Consider the following 13,209-nt stretch of genomic DNA (forward strand, 5'->3'; position numbering starts at 1 on the left):
TATAATTCTTCCAAATTTGTCAAGGCTTGTTACAGACCTTCAGATATTGTCTATCATGGTAATTCTCTGTGGACTTTAGAACAATGCTGCTCTCATTTGGTTGAAGTGTTCTATAAATTATTCAGCTGGATCCTGTTGATGGAGGGTATTGCTTAATTCTATCTACTTATTGAATTTTTGGATATTGATTTAATTAATTGTTAACAAAATGTGTTGAAATTTCTGACAACAGTTATTCTTGTGGCTTTATCAGTTTTTGTTTCATGTATTTCAAAACTCTTACACTCATATCACTTAGGATAGTTTTAATTTCTTAACAAACACAGTTCTTGTGCTGGGGTGATGACTCAGCACGTAAAGAGCTTGCTGTACAAGCACAAGGACCCTAGTTCAGATCCTCAGCACCCACATAAAAAGCCAGGAGTGATGGCACATGCCTGTCTGAGTTGGGGAAATGAGGATAGAAGGAGCCCTGGGCTTGCTGTGCAGATCAAGTGATGAGTTCCTGGCTCAATGAGATTTGTCTCATAAAATAAGGTGGAGGGTTATTGAAGAAGATACTGATGTTGATCTTAAGACTCTATATTGTATTACTGTTAGATAAGTAACAATAGTAGACATGAACACACACACACACATACATACACACACACGACCTACTGAATCTATATATGTACATGTGTTTAGGGATGACCACTTGGGATTGGATAACCTATCAGGGGGCTCATCCCTTGTAAAAACTGATATTCATTCTCTCATCAGCCATTAAGATTGCCCATAGCTCTTCATCTAAGGGTGAGAATATCTTGCTTATTTAACTTAGTGTGTTATCTTTCAGGTTTGTTCAGTTCATGCTGTCAAAAATATCAGAATTGGGGCTGGAGAGATGGCTCAGAGGTTAAGAGCACAGCTTGATCTTCCAGAGGTCCTGAGTTCAATTCCCAGCAACCACATGGTGGCTCACAACTGTCTGTAGTGAGATCTGGTGCCCTCTTCTGGCCTGCAGGGATACATGCAGACAGAATACTATATACATAATAAATAAATACATCTTTAAAAAAAAAAAGAAAAAAAGAAAAAAATCAGAATTTCTTTTATAAAAGGCAGAATATTATTTCTATCTATCATCTATCTATCTATCTATCTATCTATCTATCTATCTATCTATCTATCATCTATCTATGTATCTATCTATGTATCTATCTATCTATGTATCTATGTATCTAGCTATCTATGTGTCTATCTATCTATGTATCTATGTATCTATCTATCTATGTATCTATCTATCACCTATCATTTATCTGTCTGTATATCTATCAATCTATATCTATCTTTATCATCTATCTATCTACCTGTCATCTATCTATCATCTATCTATCTATCTATCTATCTATCTATCTATCTATCTATCTATCTATCATCTATCTATCTATCTATCTATCTATCATCTATCTATCTATCATTTATCTATCTGTCTGTATGTCTGTCTATTTATCAATCTATATCTATCTTTATCATCTATCTATCTACCTGTCATCTATCTATCTATCTATCTATCTATCAATGTATCTATCTATATTATCTATCATCTATTGACCAATCAATCATCTATCTATATCTATCTATCCTGTCTATCTGTCATATATCTATCTACTATCGATCATCTATATCTGTCATTTATCTATATCATCATCTATCATCTATCTATCTATCTATCTATCTATCTATCTATCTATCTATCTATCATCTGTAACCATCATCTATCATCTATCTATTATCTGTCTATGTATCTATCAATTATTTATCATCACTTCTCTAATCTATCCAAGACATTTCCTATATCTAATCATTCACTAATGGATAATCTAAGTTGTTTCCTTATCTTGGCTGTTATAGCTAATAGTGAAGGAACATGGATGTGCAGATATCTCTTTGAGATACTGATCTTATTCCTCTGTGTATTGATATATTGTGTACCCTAACAAAATTTGCCTGAAGATCAGAGAACAGAACAAGCCACTAGATTAAACATAGAGACCAGGCAGTGGTGGCACACACCTTTAATCCTAGCACTCAGGAGGCAGAGATCCATCTGGATCTCTGTGAGTTCAAAGCCACCCTGGACTACATGAGATGGATTCAATCTAGGAGAGAAACAGAGCCAGACAGTGGTGACACACACCTTTAATCCTAGCACTTGAGATCTCATGCCTTTGCTTGGGGCACACACACCTTTAATAGTAGCACTTGAGATTTCACACCTTTAAGACCAGTATTTGGGAAGCATGCAGGCCATTAATCCCAGCACGAGGAAGAAAGTGATGGCTGGGTGGAGAAAGGCATATAAGGCATGAGGAGACAAGAACTGAAGGCTTTTTAGGCTGAGGAGTCCTAGAGGTAAGATGTGGCAGTAGCTTGTTCCTTTGTCTCTTTGATCTTTTGGCATTTACCCCAATATCTGGCTCTGTTTATTTATTTATTTATTTATTTATTTATTTTTTTTTTTTTTGGTTTTTCGAGACAGGGTTTCTCTGTGTAGCTTTGTGCCTTTCCTGGAACTCAATTGGTAGCCCAGGCTGGCCTCGAACTCACAGAGATCCGCCTGGCTCTGCCTCCCGAGTGCTGGGATTAAAGGCGTGCACCACCACCGCCCGGCTGGCTCTGGCTCTGTTTTTTTAAATTTTATTTTATTTTACAATATAATTTAATTCTACATATCAGCCACAGATTCCCTTGTTTCCCCCCACCCCAACCCCCCGTCTTCCCCCTGAATAAGGCCAATTTAGATTTTGAGCAACACCTCTGGATATTTGTCTAGGGTGGGAGTTCATAGGGTAGTTCTATTTTTAACTTTTGTAGAAATTCTATATAATTTCCCATAAACCTGAGCAAATTTACACTCCCCACTATTTATAATAGTTTCCTTCAACCTGGTAGATTCAGTCTAGGCAGGTCCAGTCCCCTCCTCCCAGGCTGAGCCAAGTGTCCCTGTATAAGCCCCAGGTTTCAAACAGGCAACTCATGCGCTGAGCACAGGACCCAATCCCACTGCCTGGATTCCTCCCAAACAGATCAAGCTAATCAACTTGGGAATGGGTGGTGGGCTGGGGGGAAGGTGGAGGAGGGCAGGAGGTGGGAGAACAAGGGAATCCGTGGCTGATATGTAAAATTAAATTAAATTATAAAATAAAAAATAATAAACAAATAAAATTTTAAAAGACTAAAAAAATAGTTTCCTTCTTTCTATATCTCCTTCACCACTTGCTATTATTGTTTTATCAGATATAATTGTGAGATGATATTCCATTGTTGCTTAGGTTTGAATTTCCCTGCTAGTTCATGAAGATAAGTGTTTTTTGTGTACCTGTTAGTGTAGCATGAAACTTAAAAGTTCTTATTAGTAAAATCAAACCTGAGCCAGGTATTGGGGTAAACACTGGAAGATCAGAGAGACAGAAAAAGCCACAGCTAACCTCTGTAGATATAACCAACCGTCTTATTAATAAGAAAAACAGAGCCAATACAGAGATGAAAACCAAGAGGTCAGAGCAATAGCTAAGAGCTAAAAACCTTACCCTTCACTGTTGCTATACCTCTCCGAAAGAGACCTACTTCCTGTGTCTGTCTTTTTTTTTTTTTTAATAGAGTTTCTGTTCTGCCTTCTCATTGGTTGTAAACCCAACCACATGACCTCCTAGTCACTGCCTGTCTGTACAGACCTCCAGGTCTTCTGTAGTTGGTATTGTGATTAAAGGCGTGTGTCTCCAATGCTGGCTGTATCCCTGAACACACAGAGACTTACCTAGCTCTGCCTACCAAGTGCCGGGATTAAAGGCATGCACCACCACCGCCCAGCTTTCGCTATGGCTTGCTAATAGCTCTGACCCCTGGGCAACTTTATTTATTAACATACAAATCACATTTCAGTACAAATAAAGTATCACCATATTTCCCCTTTTCTATTTTAATAAAAAGAAAAAAGGAAAAAGGTTATAACTAACATAAGAAAAACTATATACAAAAGTACAATAACTATATACAATATATACAAGTAATAAATACCTAAACAATGTGTAGTCCATTTGTATTTGACAAATTCAGAGAAAATAATTCCATTATCTATCCTATTTTGGTAAGTCCAAAATGTACTAATTCACTTTCTATCCTAACTAATCTTCAACTATAACTAAGTAATCTTCAACTCCCTCAGAGACCCAAGAAGGAAATAATATTACCTAATAAAAAATAAAAACAGGAAGTATATGCAATCAACTTCCAAAAAATTGTGAGGTGATAGAAACAGCCAGCTGCCTAGACAGTCACCTGAGGTTTCTCCACAGTGTTGGGGCATCATCTTCAGCCTATAGGCTTATCCTATCTGACAGACTCATTTGTGAAGTAGGATGTACATAATGTCAATAGTTTGACCTCACATTGGGTAAGAGCAGTTCATGTACCAAAAAACACCTGAATTCCACTAGTGTCCTGTCATGATTCAGGATTTTAAATTCTGGAAATTGTTGATGTTTTTTTTTAAATTCAGCTGTCCATTCTTCTTGGCTATGTGTGTGTGTGGCTTCATCTCAGCATCCTGTTCTTCTCCATATTCTTCTATTAAATGCCAGTCTGCTATTGAGAGGTGTGAGCTTAGTTACTCTTCAAGAATAACTGTTTCAGCTGCTGTTCCATTGCACAACAGAAGCCATCGGCCCACTGCCTGTTCAGCTGCCTTAGAAGAAAAGGACACTGTACCTTTTCCGGATTGCAAAGGCCACTTCAGGGATACTGCCATATGGTCCTGGCCTCAGAAGATGCATTTTGATAAAGCCATATCCACACTTGTTTTGGCAAGAATCAGTAGTCCTTTGTTTCGTGTCCTGTCTGTCCATTTTGTCCTGTTGTCAGCAGTTGATTTGAGGATACTTTGTTGTCCAGTGGCTAACTTTTGCCACAGTGAAAGTTAACTCCACATGCAGTTTCTTCAATTCCCATATTCTCTCTGAAGTAGATTGGTACTGCCAGGAGCCGACATGTCTCATAGTCATAACAAAAAAGAAAAATTTTCTAAGTTATTAAAACATTTTAATGCCATATTCTGTAGATCTCTGAAGGGTTTGAAGATGACCTATATAAAATATATTTGCTCAATCTTGAAAACATACCTAATATGACTACAAGTTCTATTGTAATGTCTAACTACTAACTTTCATTTCTTTTTATCCTAATAGTTGGTAATGATAACATTCAAAGATCAGAAAAATTGCATTACATTGTTAAATGAATGGTATAAGTACAATTAGAAATATACATATAGCATTTTCTAACAATATCAATTTAAATATGTATATAATATGTATGTAATATAAAACAATCCAATCCAATGTAAAGTATTTAAAACTAGTAATTGTCTTTTTTTTAATACAAGAACTTTAAATCTAATTTCCTTTGATTAGCCCTTTTCCTAACCCTTAACAACAACTTATAACCAACCCCCATAAACAATGAAAATTATCCCAGACCCAAAACCCATTATAAGACCAAAAAACCACCTACCCCACACCACCTCTTTGGGAATGTGGGTGTCATATTCTTAAAATTGCTTCCTGCTGGGTATGGGTGAAGGAATCTTTATCCTGAAAAGAAAAATTTTAGGTTAATTGTCAAATTCTAGGAAAGGTAACTACATCCTTTGTTATCCAGTCTGTGTATAATGCCAAAGTTCGGGGTTTATCTCAAGTCCTTATTCAAGTAGTCTTTGAAACTGGATCATCTCAGCTAGCCCTCTCAAAATTGCTCTGAGCACTTTGTAGTCCAAAGCTGATCTGTAGATGATGTTTGTCAGCTTAGTGATATTATTATTGTCCACGTGGAATTGTTGTTGTTGTGGGGCCCCATCTTCTTCCTGGAGATTTCAGTTGATGTTAGACCTGGCCGTGATTTCCTGCAGAAAACTGATGAGACTCGAACACAAAAACATATATATGCAGCTAATTGAAGCCTTTTTTCTAGAATTAGTACTCTATATGACCATTCATATCTTAACAAAGTTTAAAATGTATACATATCTATGTATATATATATATTAATCTTATAAATTTTGATATAAAGTGCATACTTTAAGAAAAGTTTAAAGAATCAAAATAGAATCAAAGAGTTGAGATTAGTAATAGAATAGTCCCTTAATTAATTTGGCTTTTGTCCTGTCCTATAGCAGAAGATGGCTCTTTTCTTCTGGCATGATACAGGGAGTTTGCATTTTCCTTTTAACAACATGCTTGAGTTTAAAGAAGGAGAGAGCCCTCCTGAGGCTATCCTGTGTTTCTATCTTTTTCTCTCCCCTCTATCCTATCTAAATCTCTTATCCCTCTCTCCTCAAGAGCATCCTTGGGGAAAAAGGTGGGGGCAGGTCCCCTACAGTGCAAGCCACCATGTGGGGTTTTAGAAATCAAACCTGGGTCCTCTGACATCTAGTGATGTTAACCACTAAGCCATTTTGAAGCCCTTGATGGTTAGTTTTTGTCAACTTGACACAAACCTAGACATATCTGAGAAGAGAGAATCCCAATTGAGAAATTGCCTCCACCAGATTCTGGGAGCATGTCTGCGGGGCATTTCCTTGATTAATGATTGATGTGGGAGGGCCCAACCCATTGTGGGTTGTATCACTTGGAGAAGTGGTCCTGGGTTGTATAAGAACACAAGCTGATCAAGCCATGGGAAGCAAGCCAGTAAACAGCATTTCATCGTGGCTTCTGCTTCAGTTCCTGCTTCCAGGTTCCTGTCTTGCCTTGAGTTTCTGCCTTGGCTCAACTCAATGATGGGTAATGATAGGGAAGTGCAAGTCAATATATATTCTTTCCTCCACAAGTGGCTTTTGATCATGGTTTTTATCAGAGCAATAAAAACCAAACCAGGAGGGAGGGTCTAATTTTATTCTCTTGCATATGGAAATCCAGTTTCAAAGGCAACATTTATTGGAGACAATTCTTTCACCATTGTACATTCCTGGTACTTTGGTCAATATTGATTGACTATATATGTACATATGCTTTTGTCTCTTGAGTTTTCATTTTGTGCACTAATCTATGTATTTTTATGCCTGTTCCATCTAGTTTTGATTGATACATCTTGTTAGTATAATGAGATTATAAAGATAGAATCAGATTTGATTTTTCACATTGCTTAGTATAAACATCCTGGTTCCATTTAAAGTTTAGACTTGTAAGAATGCTATGGTGGTTTTGATAGTAATTAATAGATTTCTTTGAGTAGTGTATAAGTTATTTCTTGTTGAGAGTTAAAGACACCATGACCTTTGTGACTTATAGAAGAAAGTTCATTTTGACTTATAGTTGCAGAAGGAGAGTCTGGAGTAGGAAGCAGAGAGATCACAAACCTGGGACAGAGAGAGTGAATTGGAAGTGAAGTGATGCTGTAAACTCTCAAGACTGGGCCTCCAGTGACTTTTGTACTTCTAGCAAAGCTCCATGATATAAAAGTTTTACAATCTCCTCAGATAGCATTAATAAATGTTCAAATACATGAGCCTTTGGGGATAGTTCCTACCAGCAACTCCTTACTCCACATCCTCGAGAGCATGAGCTGTCATTTACTTTATTGATCTTGGCCATTCAGACTGGTGTAAGATGAAATCTTAAAGTAGAATCTGATAGAAGAGAAAGTGAGGAATGTTCCTGAGCTCATTGGCACAGGAAAAGACTTTCTGAACAGAACATCAATAGCACAGACCCTAAGAACAACAACTAATAAATGGGATCTCATGAAACTGAAAAGTTTTTGTATGGCAATGGACATCATTATTTAGACAAAGAGGCAAGATACAGAATGGGAAAAAAATTTTACTATCTCCATATCCAATAAAGGGTGAATACCCAAAAATAAAGAACTCAAAAAATTGGATATCAAGAAAGCAAATAACCCATTTAAAAGTGGGGTACAGATCTAAACAGATAATTCACAAAAGTGAAAATTCAAATGACTGAGAAGCACTTAAATGTTCAGCATCCTTAGTCATCAAGGAAATGCAAATAATAACTTTGTAAGGTTTTGTTTGCTGTCAATTTTAAGTTCTGTTACATTATGATCATGATAGGATACATGGAATTATTTCAATTTTTCTTTATTTGTTAAGGTTTGTGTATCAGCAAGTGGTCTATTTTAGAGAAACTTCCAAGAGCTGCTGAGTAGATATATTTTCTTTGGTATTCTGGTGGAATATTCTGTAGATAAGTGTTAGGTCCATTTGATGTAAGATGCCATTTAATTCTGAGCTTTCTATTTATTTTTTTGTCCAGCTGAACTATCTATTGGAAAAAGTGGGGTGCAGAAGTCATCTATTATTATTGAGCTTGTGTTAATCTGTGTCTTTGATTCCATTATACACTTTTTATGAAACTTGGCACATCAGAGTTTGGTGTATGATTAATAACCTCTTGATTAGAATGAAGTGCCCTTTTTAGTCTCTACTGATTAGTTTTAGTTTGAAGTCTATTTTGTCAGATATTAGGATGGCAATACTTGATTGCTTCCTAATACAATTGCTTGGACTGTGCTTTTCTATCTTTTCATGTTAAGGTTGTGCTTATCTTTAAAGTTAAGATGAGTTTCTTGTAGACAATAGAAAGATATTGTTTCTTAATCCATTCAGTTCGTCTGTGTCTTTTGATTGGCAAGTTGAAGCTAGTAATATTTAAATTTATTAGTGAAAAATGTGTGTTTATTTTTGTCATTTTTTTTGCGGTTGTATTCTTTGCTGTGCTTTCCATTTAATTAATTATAGCTTCATTTGTTTTGACTGCATTTAGTTTTCTCTTCAGTTCAAAGTATTGCTTCCAGGATTCTCTTTATCATTTTTTTTTCTTGGATGTGGATATTTTTAGTCTGTTTGTATCATGGAAAGTTTTTTCTTTCCCCTTCAAGTATGACAAATAGTTTTCCTGGCTACAATAGCCTAGGTTGGTAGTCACAGTCTTTGAGAACTTGTAGTGCATTGCTCCAGGCTCTTCTGGCTTTTAGAGTTTCCGTTGACATATCAGCTGTTATTCTGATAGATTTTCCCTTTTATGTGACTTGTGGTTTTTCCTTTTGTAGCCTTCAATATTTTTATTTGTTCTGTGTATTTGGTGTTTTGTCTATGATATACTTTAGGGAATTTCTCTTCTGGTTTTGTCTAGTTGAGGTTCTGTTATTTTATAAAATCTATCTCTGTGGGTGTGTCTTTAGTTTGGGGAAATTTTCTTCTATAATTTTGTGGAAGATCTGGTCTATGCCACAGTCATGGAATTCTTTGTCCTCATGAAGTTTATGCCTACACTTCAAATATTTTGTCTTTTGCTGGTGGTGCCTCACATTTCTTATATGTTCCTTTCCTGTGATCTTAAAAAAAATCATATTCTTGGCTTATTTGATATATATACTCTATTTTTTCTTCAAGTCCTTATATTTTGTCTGCTTGATTAATTCTATAAATATAGAGGTTTGTAAAGGTTTCCCTTGACTTCTCTAATTGAGATATTGAGTTTTGTAATTCATCTTCATTTTAGCTTGTTTTATCTACAATGTTCCTGTCTCTTTATTGAATTTGGTTTCTAAATCCTGAAATTTATTATTTCATTCAGATGTGTATTTTTTTATTTTCTTGAACATCAGTATAATTTCTATTCAATAATCTGATAATCTGGGTAAAAATCCACTTTAGTTGTGCTTACAGGATGTATGTGTTTAAATATCACTAGTTTGACTCTAAGTATTTTTGATTATTTGATGTATAACAAGACATCTGTGTCTTTTTGGAGGTGATTTTAGCAGTTTCTTCTTGAGTAATAATATATATCTTAATTTTCACAAGCAGCTTACTTTGTTGCTTTTCACTTAAAGTTGGTCATATAACTCTTAACAGTGATAATACTATAGTTTGACATTTTAGTCATACATTTATCCTATGAAATCTTGCTACATGAGGGCAAGGTTATTGTTTTTTTGTGTATTATTTTGATTATTTAACATGGTTAAAATCATGAATGTATTTTTAATGAGTCAAGGAGTTAGCTGTGGATACTTATGGATAGAATAATAAAATTATTACTTTATTCTTATAAATGTAATATTTTACTAATAGTCACATACTGAATTAAAAATTTTTATTGGTTTATACTTTTTAATTATTAGTATGCATTCATTGTACAATATAGTGTGTTTCCATGGCTAGAGAGGGCTTAGCCCATCAACATCTTATGAAAGCTTGAACCATCAATTTTGGCATTCTAAGGCAATTTTTTTGATTGAATCATTGAAGGCCTGTTTGACTTGCTTGTTCCTCAAGGTGTAAATGAAAGGGTTCAACATGGGAGCAATGGAAGTGGTTAGCACTATTACACCCTTGTTGGTGGCCACTGAATCCTTTGCTGATGGCTTGACATAGATGAAGATGCAGCTGCCATAAGTGATGGAAACCACAATCATGTGGGAAGAACAGGTAGAAAAGGCCTTTTTCCTTTGCTGGGCAGAAGGAAACCTTATAATCGTCTTGATTATGTAGACATAGGAAAGAACAACACAAAAAAGGGTTGTGATGAAGGTCAACACAGCACAGCCTATAACCATCTGCTCAATGACCCACGTGTCTGAGCAAGAAATCTTCAGGAAGGGAGACACATCACAAAGAAAGCTATCAATGACATTAGAATCACAGAATTGCAGATTTTGGCTCAGGCTAAAGGGTGGGAGTATGATGAAAAGCCCAGTCACCCAGCAGCAAAGAAGGAGTCTTCTGCAGGCAGTGTTGCTCATGATGGTGGTGTAGTGCAGGGGTTTACAGATGGCCACATAGCGGTCATAGGACATGGTGGCCAGGAGAAAAAATTCAGTTACTCCAAAAAGGTCAGTGAAAAATGCTTGACTGGCACAGGCACCATAGGTAATAATCTTGTCACCCGTTGACAGGCTATACAAGTATCTAGGAATACAAGCTGATGTGAACAAGATTTCTAAGAGGGAAAAGTTTTGCAGGAAAAAGTACATCGGTGTTTTAAGGTGAGGATCCGTTAATGTAAGTAAGATAATTGCCAAATTGCCAGTTACATTCAACAGGTAGGTAAAAAGTAGAAAAATCAAAAGCAGACTTTGAATTTGTGGGTCCTCTGTAAGTCCCAGGAGAATGAATGTTGTTACTGTATGGTTCCTCATAGCTGACTCCTGATTTTTATCTGGTCTCATGAAAAAAGATGAAGTATTCTATCAGAATATATGAAGGCTACAGTTCCATAGTTATTAACCATGAGAAGTAAACTCAAACAAGTAGCTGGTTCATATGAAATGTCTTCTTTGTTTTGGTAATTAATATTTCCACTATTCTTTCAAGCTTATAAGTTTCTGTGTTTTATAATATTTGAAGTGATATTTCTTACAAATCAATTTAACAGTTACAATATAATAATTTAAGATTCTCTACCTCTGTGTTCCATTATTCAAATGTATTTTAAATTTTTGTCTAATTTTGAACTGGTTCTCATTGATGATACATTCAGTATTAAGACTTAATTTGTTTCTGTGCACATTTTTTTCTGTTTTGAAGTTGAAATTAAAGTTCATAAAAGCTTCCTATCTTGTTTGCACCTTTATCCTTAGCAAAACACATCCATAGAACAGATGACTTTGAGTTTCTATAGAGCATCTCTAAAATCTACCACCAATTATAATTTTAAGTCTACCCTGTATAAAAATTATTTGCTTATTTTGGGTGTACTTGGTGTGGTTTGTGGTAACTATATGCAGCAAGTTTTATGATTTTTAAGTGGAATTTAACTTGTGACTTTTTAATTTTTGTAGTATTGGCAATAGACCCAGGGGCCTGTGCATGCTAGGCAAGCATTCTATCCCTGGGCTAAATCTCAGCCCTTTCAAGTAGATTCTGTATATGATAATCCTTCTATGTATATATAGCAGTGATCTCTCTTTAGAAATTCAGATTATATACAGACACACATGCCCCATGTTCAACACACATAAATTTTATTCCATAGACTCGGTTTTCTTTTCTTCTTCTCATGTGTTCCTTCTAATAAAGCTAGGCACTGAACTTGAATGCTACATGCTATCCCAGGTCTCAAGTAATCACTTTAAAGAAAGCACATGTTGGAAGCACTGTCTCCTCCAATCACGACCATTTTCTGCTACATCTTTCTTTAAGAGTCATTGAATTGAACCCAAGGATACCAATATCTCATTGGTTTTCAGCCTAAGTATTGTTTATTTCCAGAAATCCTTTTGACCCATATGAAAAAGACTGGGTCTGGTGGTCCATACCTGTAATCCCAGAGATGGGGAGGTGGAGGCAGGGGGATCCTTGAGGCTCACTGACCAGCCAGCTTAGGTGAACCAGTGAAGGATAGGTTCCATGACAGACTCTGTTTCAGAAAAAAATGTTGAGAGTGTTTGGAGAAGATCGCCACCTAACACCACCCTCTGGCCTTTACACGTAGATGCTTACACAAGCATGACCCCCCACACTCATACACGCTCATATGCACAAACATCACACACATACCATAAATTAATAGGTCAACTTTGCAATATTGGGTTTGGGTCAATAGCTCCTTTGCAGTGTTATACTCTCCTTTATCACAGCTTAGTTATAAAATACACAATTTAAACATTTTTGGTCAGTGGTTTTAGGGCTTGTTATTTTTCTTACACACCAAATAATGAAAGATTTTCCTGGAAGACTCCAATGAAACAGATGCAAGACTGGATTTAACATGCTGACTGATGAAAATATTCCTTTCTGGGCTGGCAAGGTGGTTCAGCTGGTAAATGTGCCTAGTGTGAGTCTGATGACCTGAGTTTGATCCCAGGATTACATGATGCAAGGAGAGAACTGACTCCTGCAAGTTGTGCTCAGACACCCACATATACACTGTGGCACATTTGTGTCCCCCAACAGAAAATAAATACAACTAATTAAAAAATCCATTACTACTAAGATAAGCACAAAGTCAACTCCACTCACAAGTCAAATTCTCATATTTGTCTCTGTCTCAGAAAAGTGTCTTTAGCCAGGATCTTGGTTTTCATGGGAACTGGAAGTAAGAAAGATAGAGTCACACAGGGAATAATCTCCATAGATCACTTTAAGATACAGTGATAACCTCCTCAGAAATTTACTCACCTCCTCTGAATCCCACCCTTGTC

General features: G+C 36.1%; 1 protein-coding gene across 1 annotated transcript; it reads right to left on the reverse strand.

Moving 5' to 3' along the window:
- Window positions 1-10,269: 10,269 nt before the first annotated feature.
- Window positions 10,270-11,205, reverse strand: LOC102905457 (olfactory receptor 6C2-like). The gene has a single exon (XM_006996150.1). It carries the CDS (start codon window positions 11,203-11,205, stop codon window positions 10,270-10,272), a length of 936 nt encoding a protein of 311 aa, XP_006996212.1.
- Window positions 11,206-13,209: the final 2,004 nt, after the last annotated feature.

Source organism: Peromyscus maniculatus, chromosome 18 (assembly GCF_049852395.1).
Source record: "Peromyscus maniculatus bairdii isolate BWxNUB_F1_BW_parent chromosome 18, HU_Pman_BW_mat_3.1, whole genome shotgun sequence".
Classification (NCBI taxonomy): Eukaryota; Metazoa; Chordata; class Mammalia; order Rodentia; family Cricetidae; genus Peromyscus; species Peromyscus maniculatus.

What these genes read in the sequence shown, in the direction of transcription:
- LOC102905457 (XM_006996150.1), bottom strand. Translation starts at nt 11,205, where the DNA reads ATGAGGAACCATACAGTAACAACATTCATTCTCCTGGGACTTACAGAG.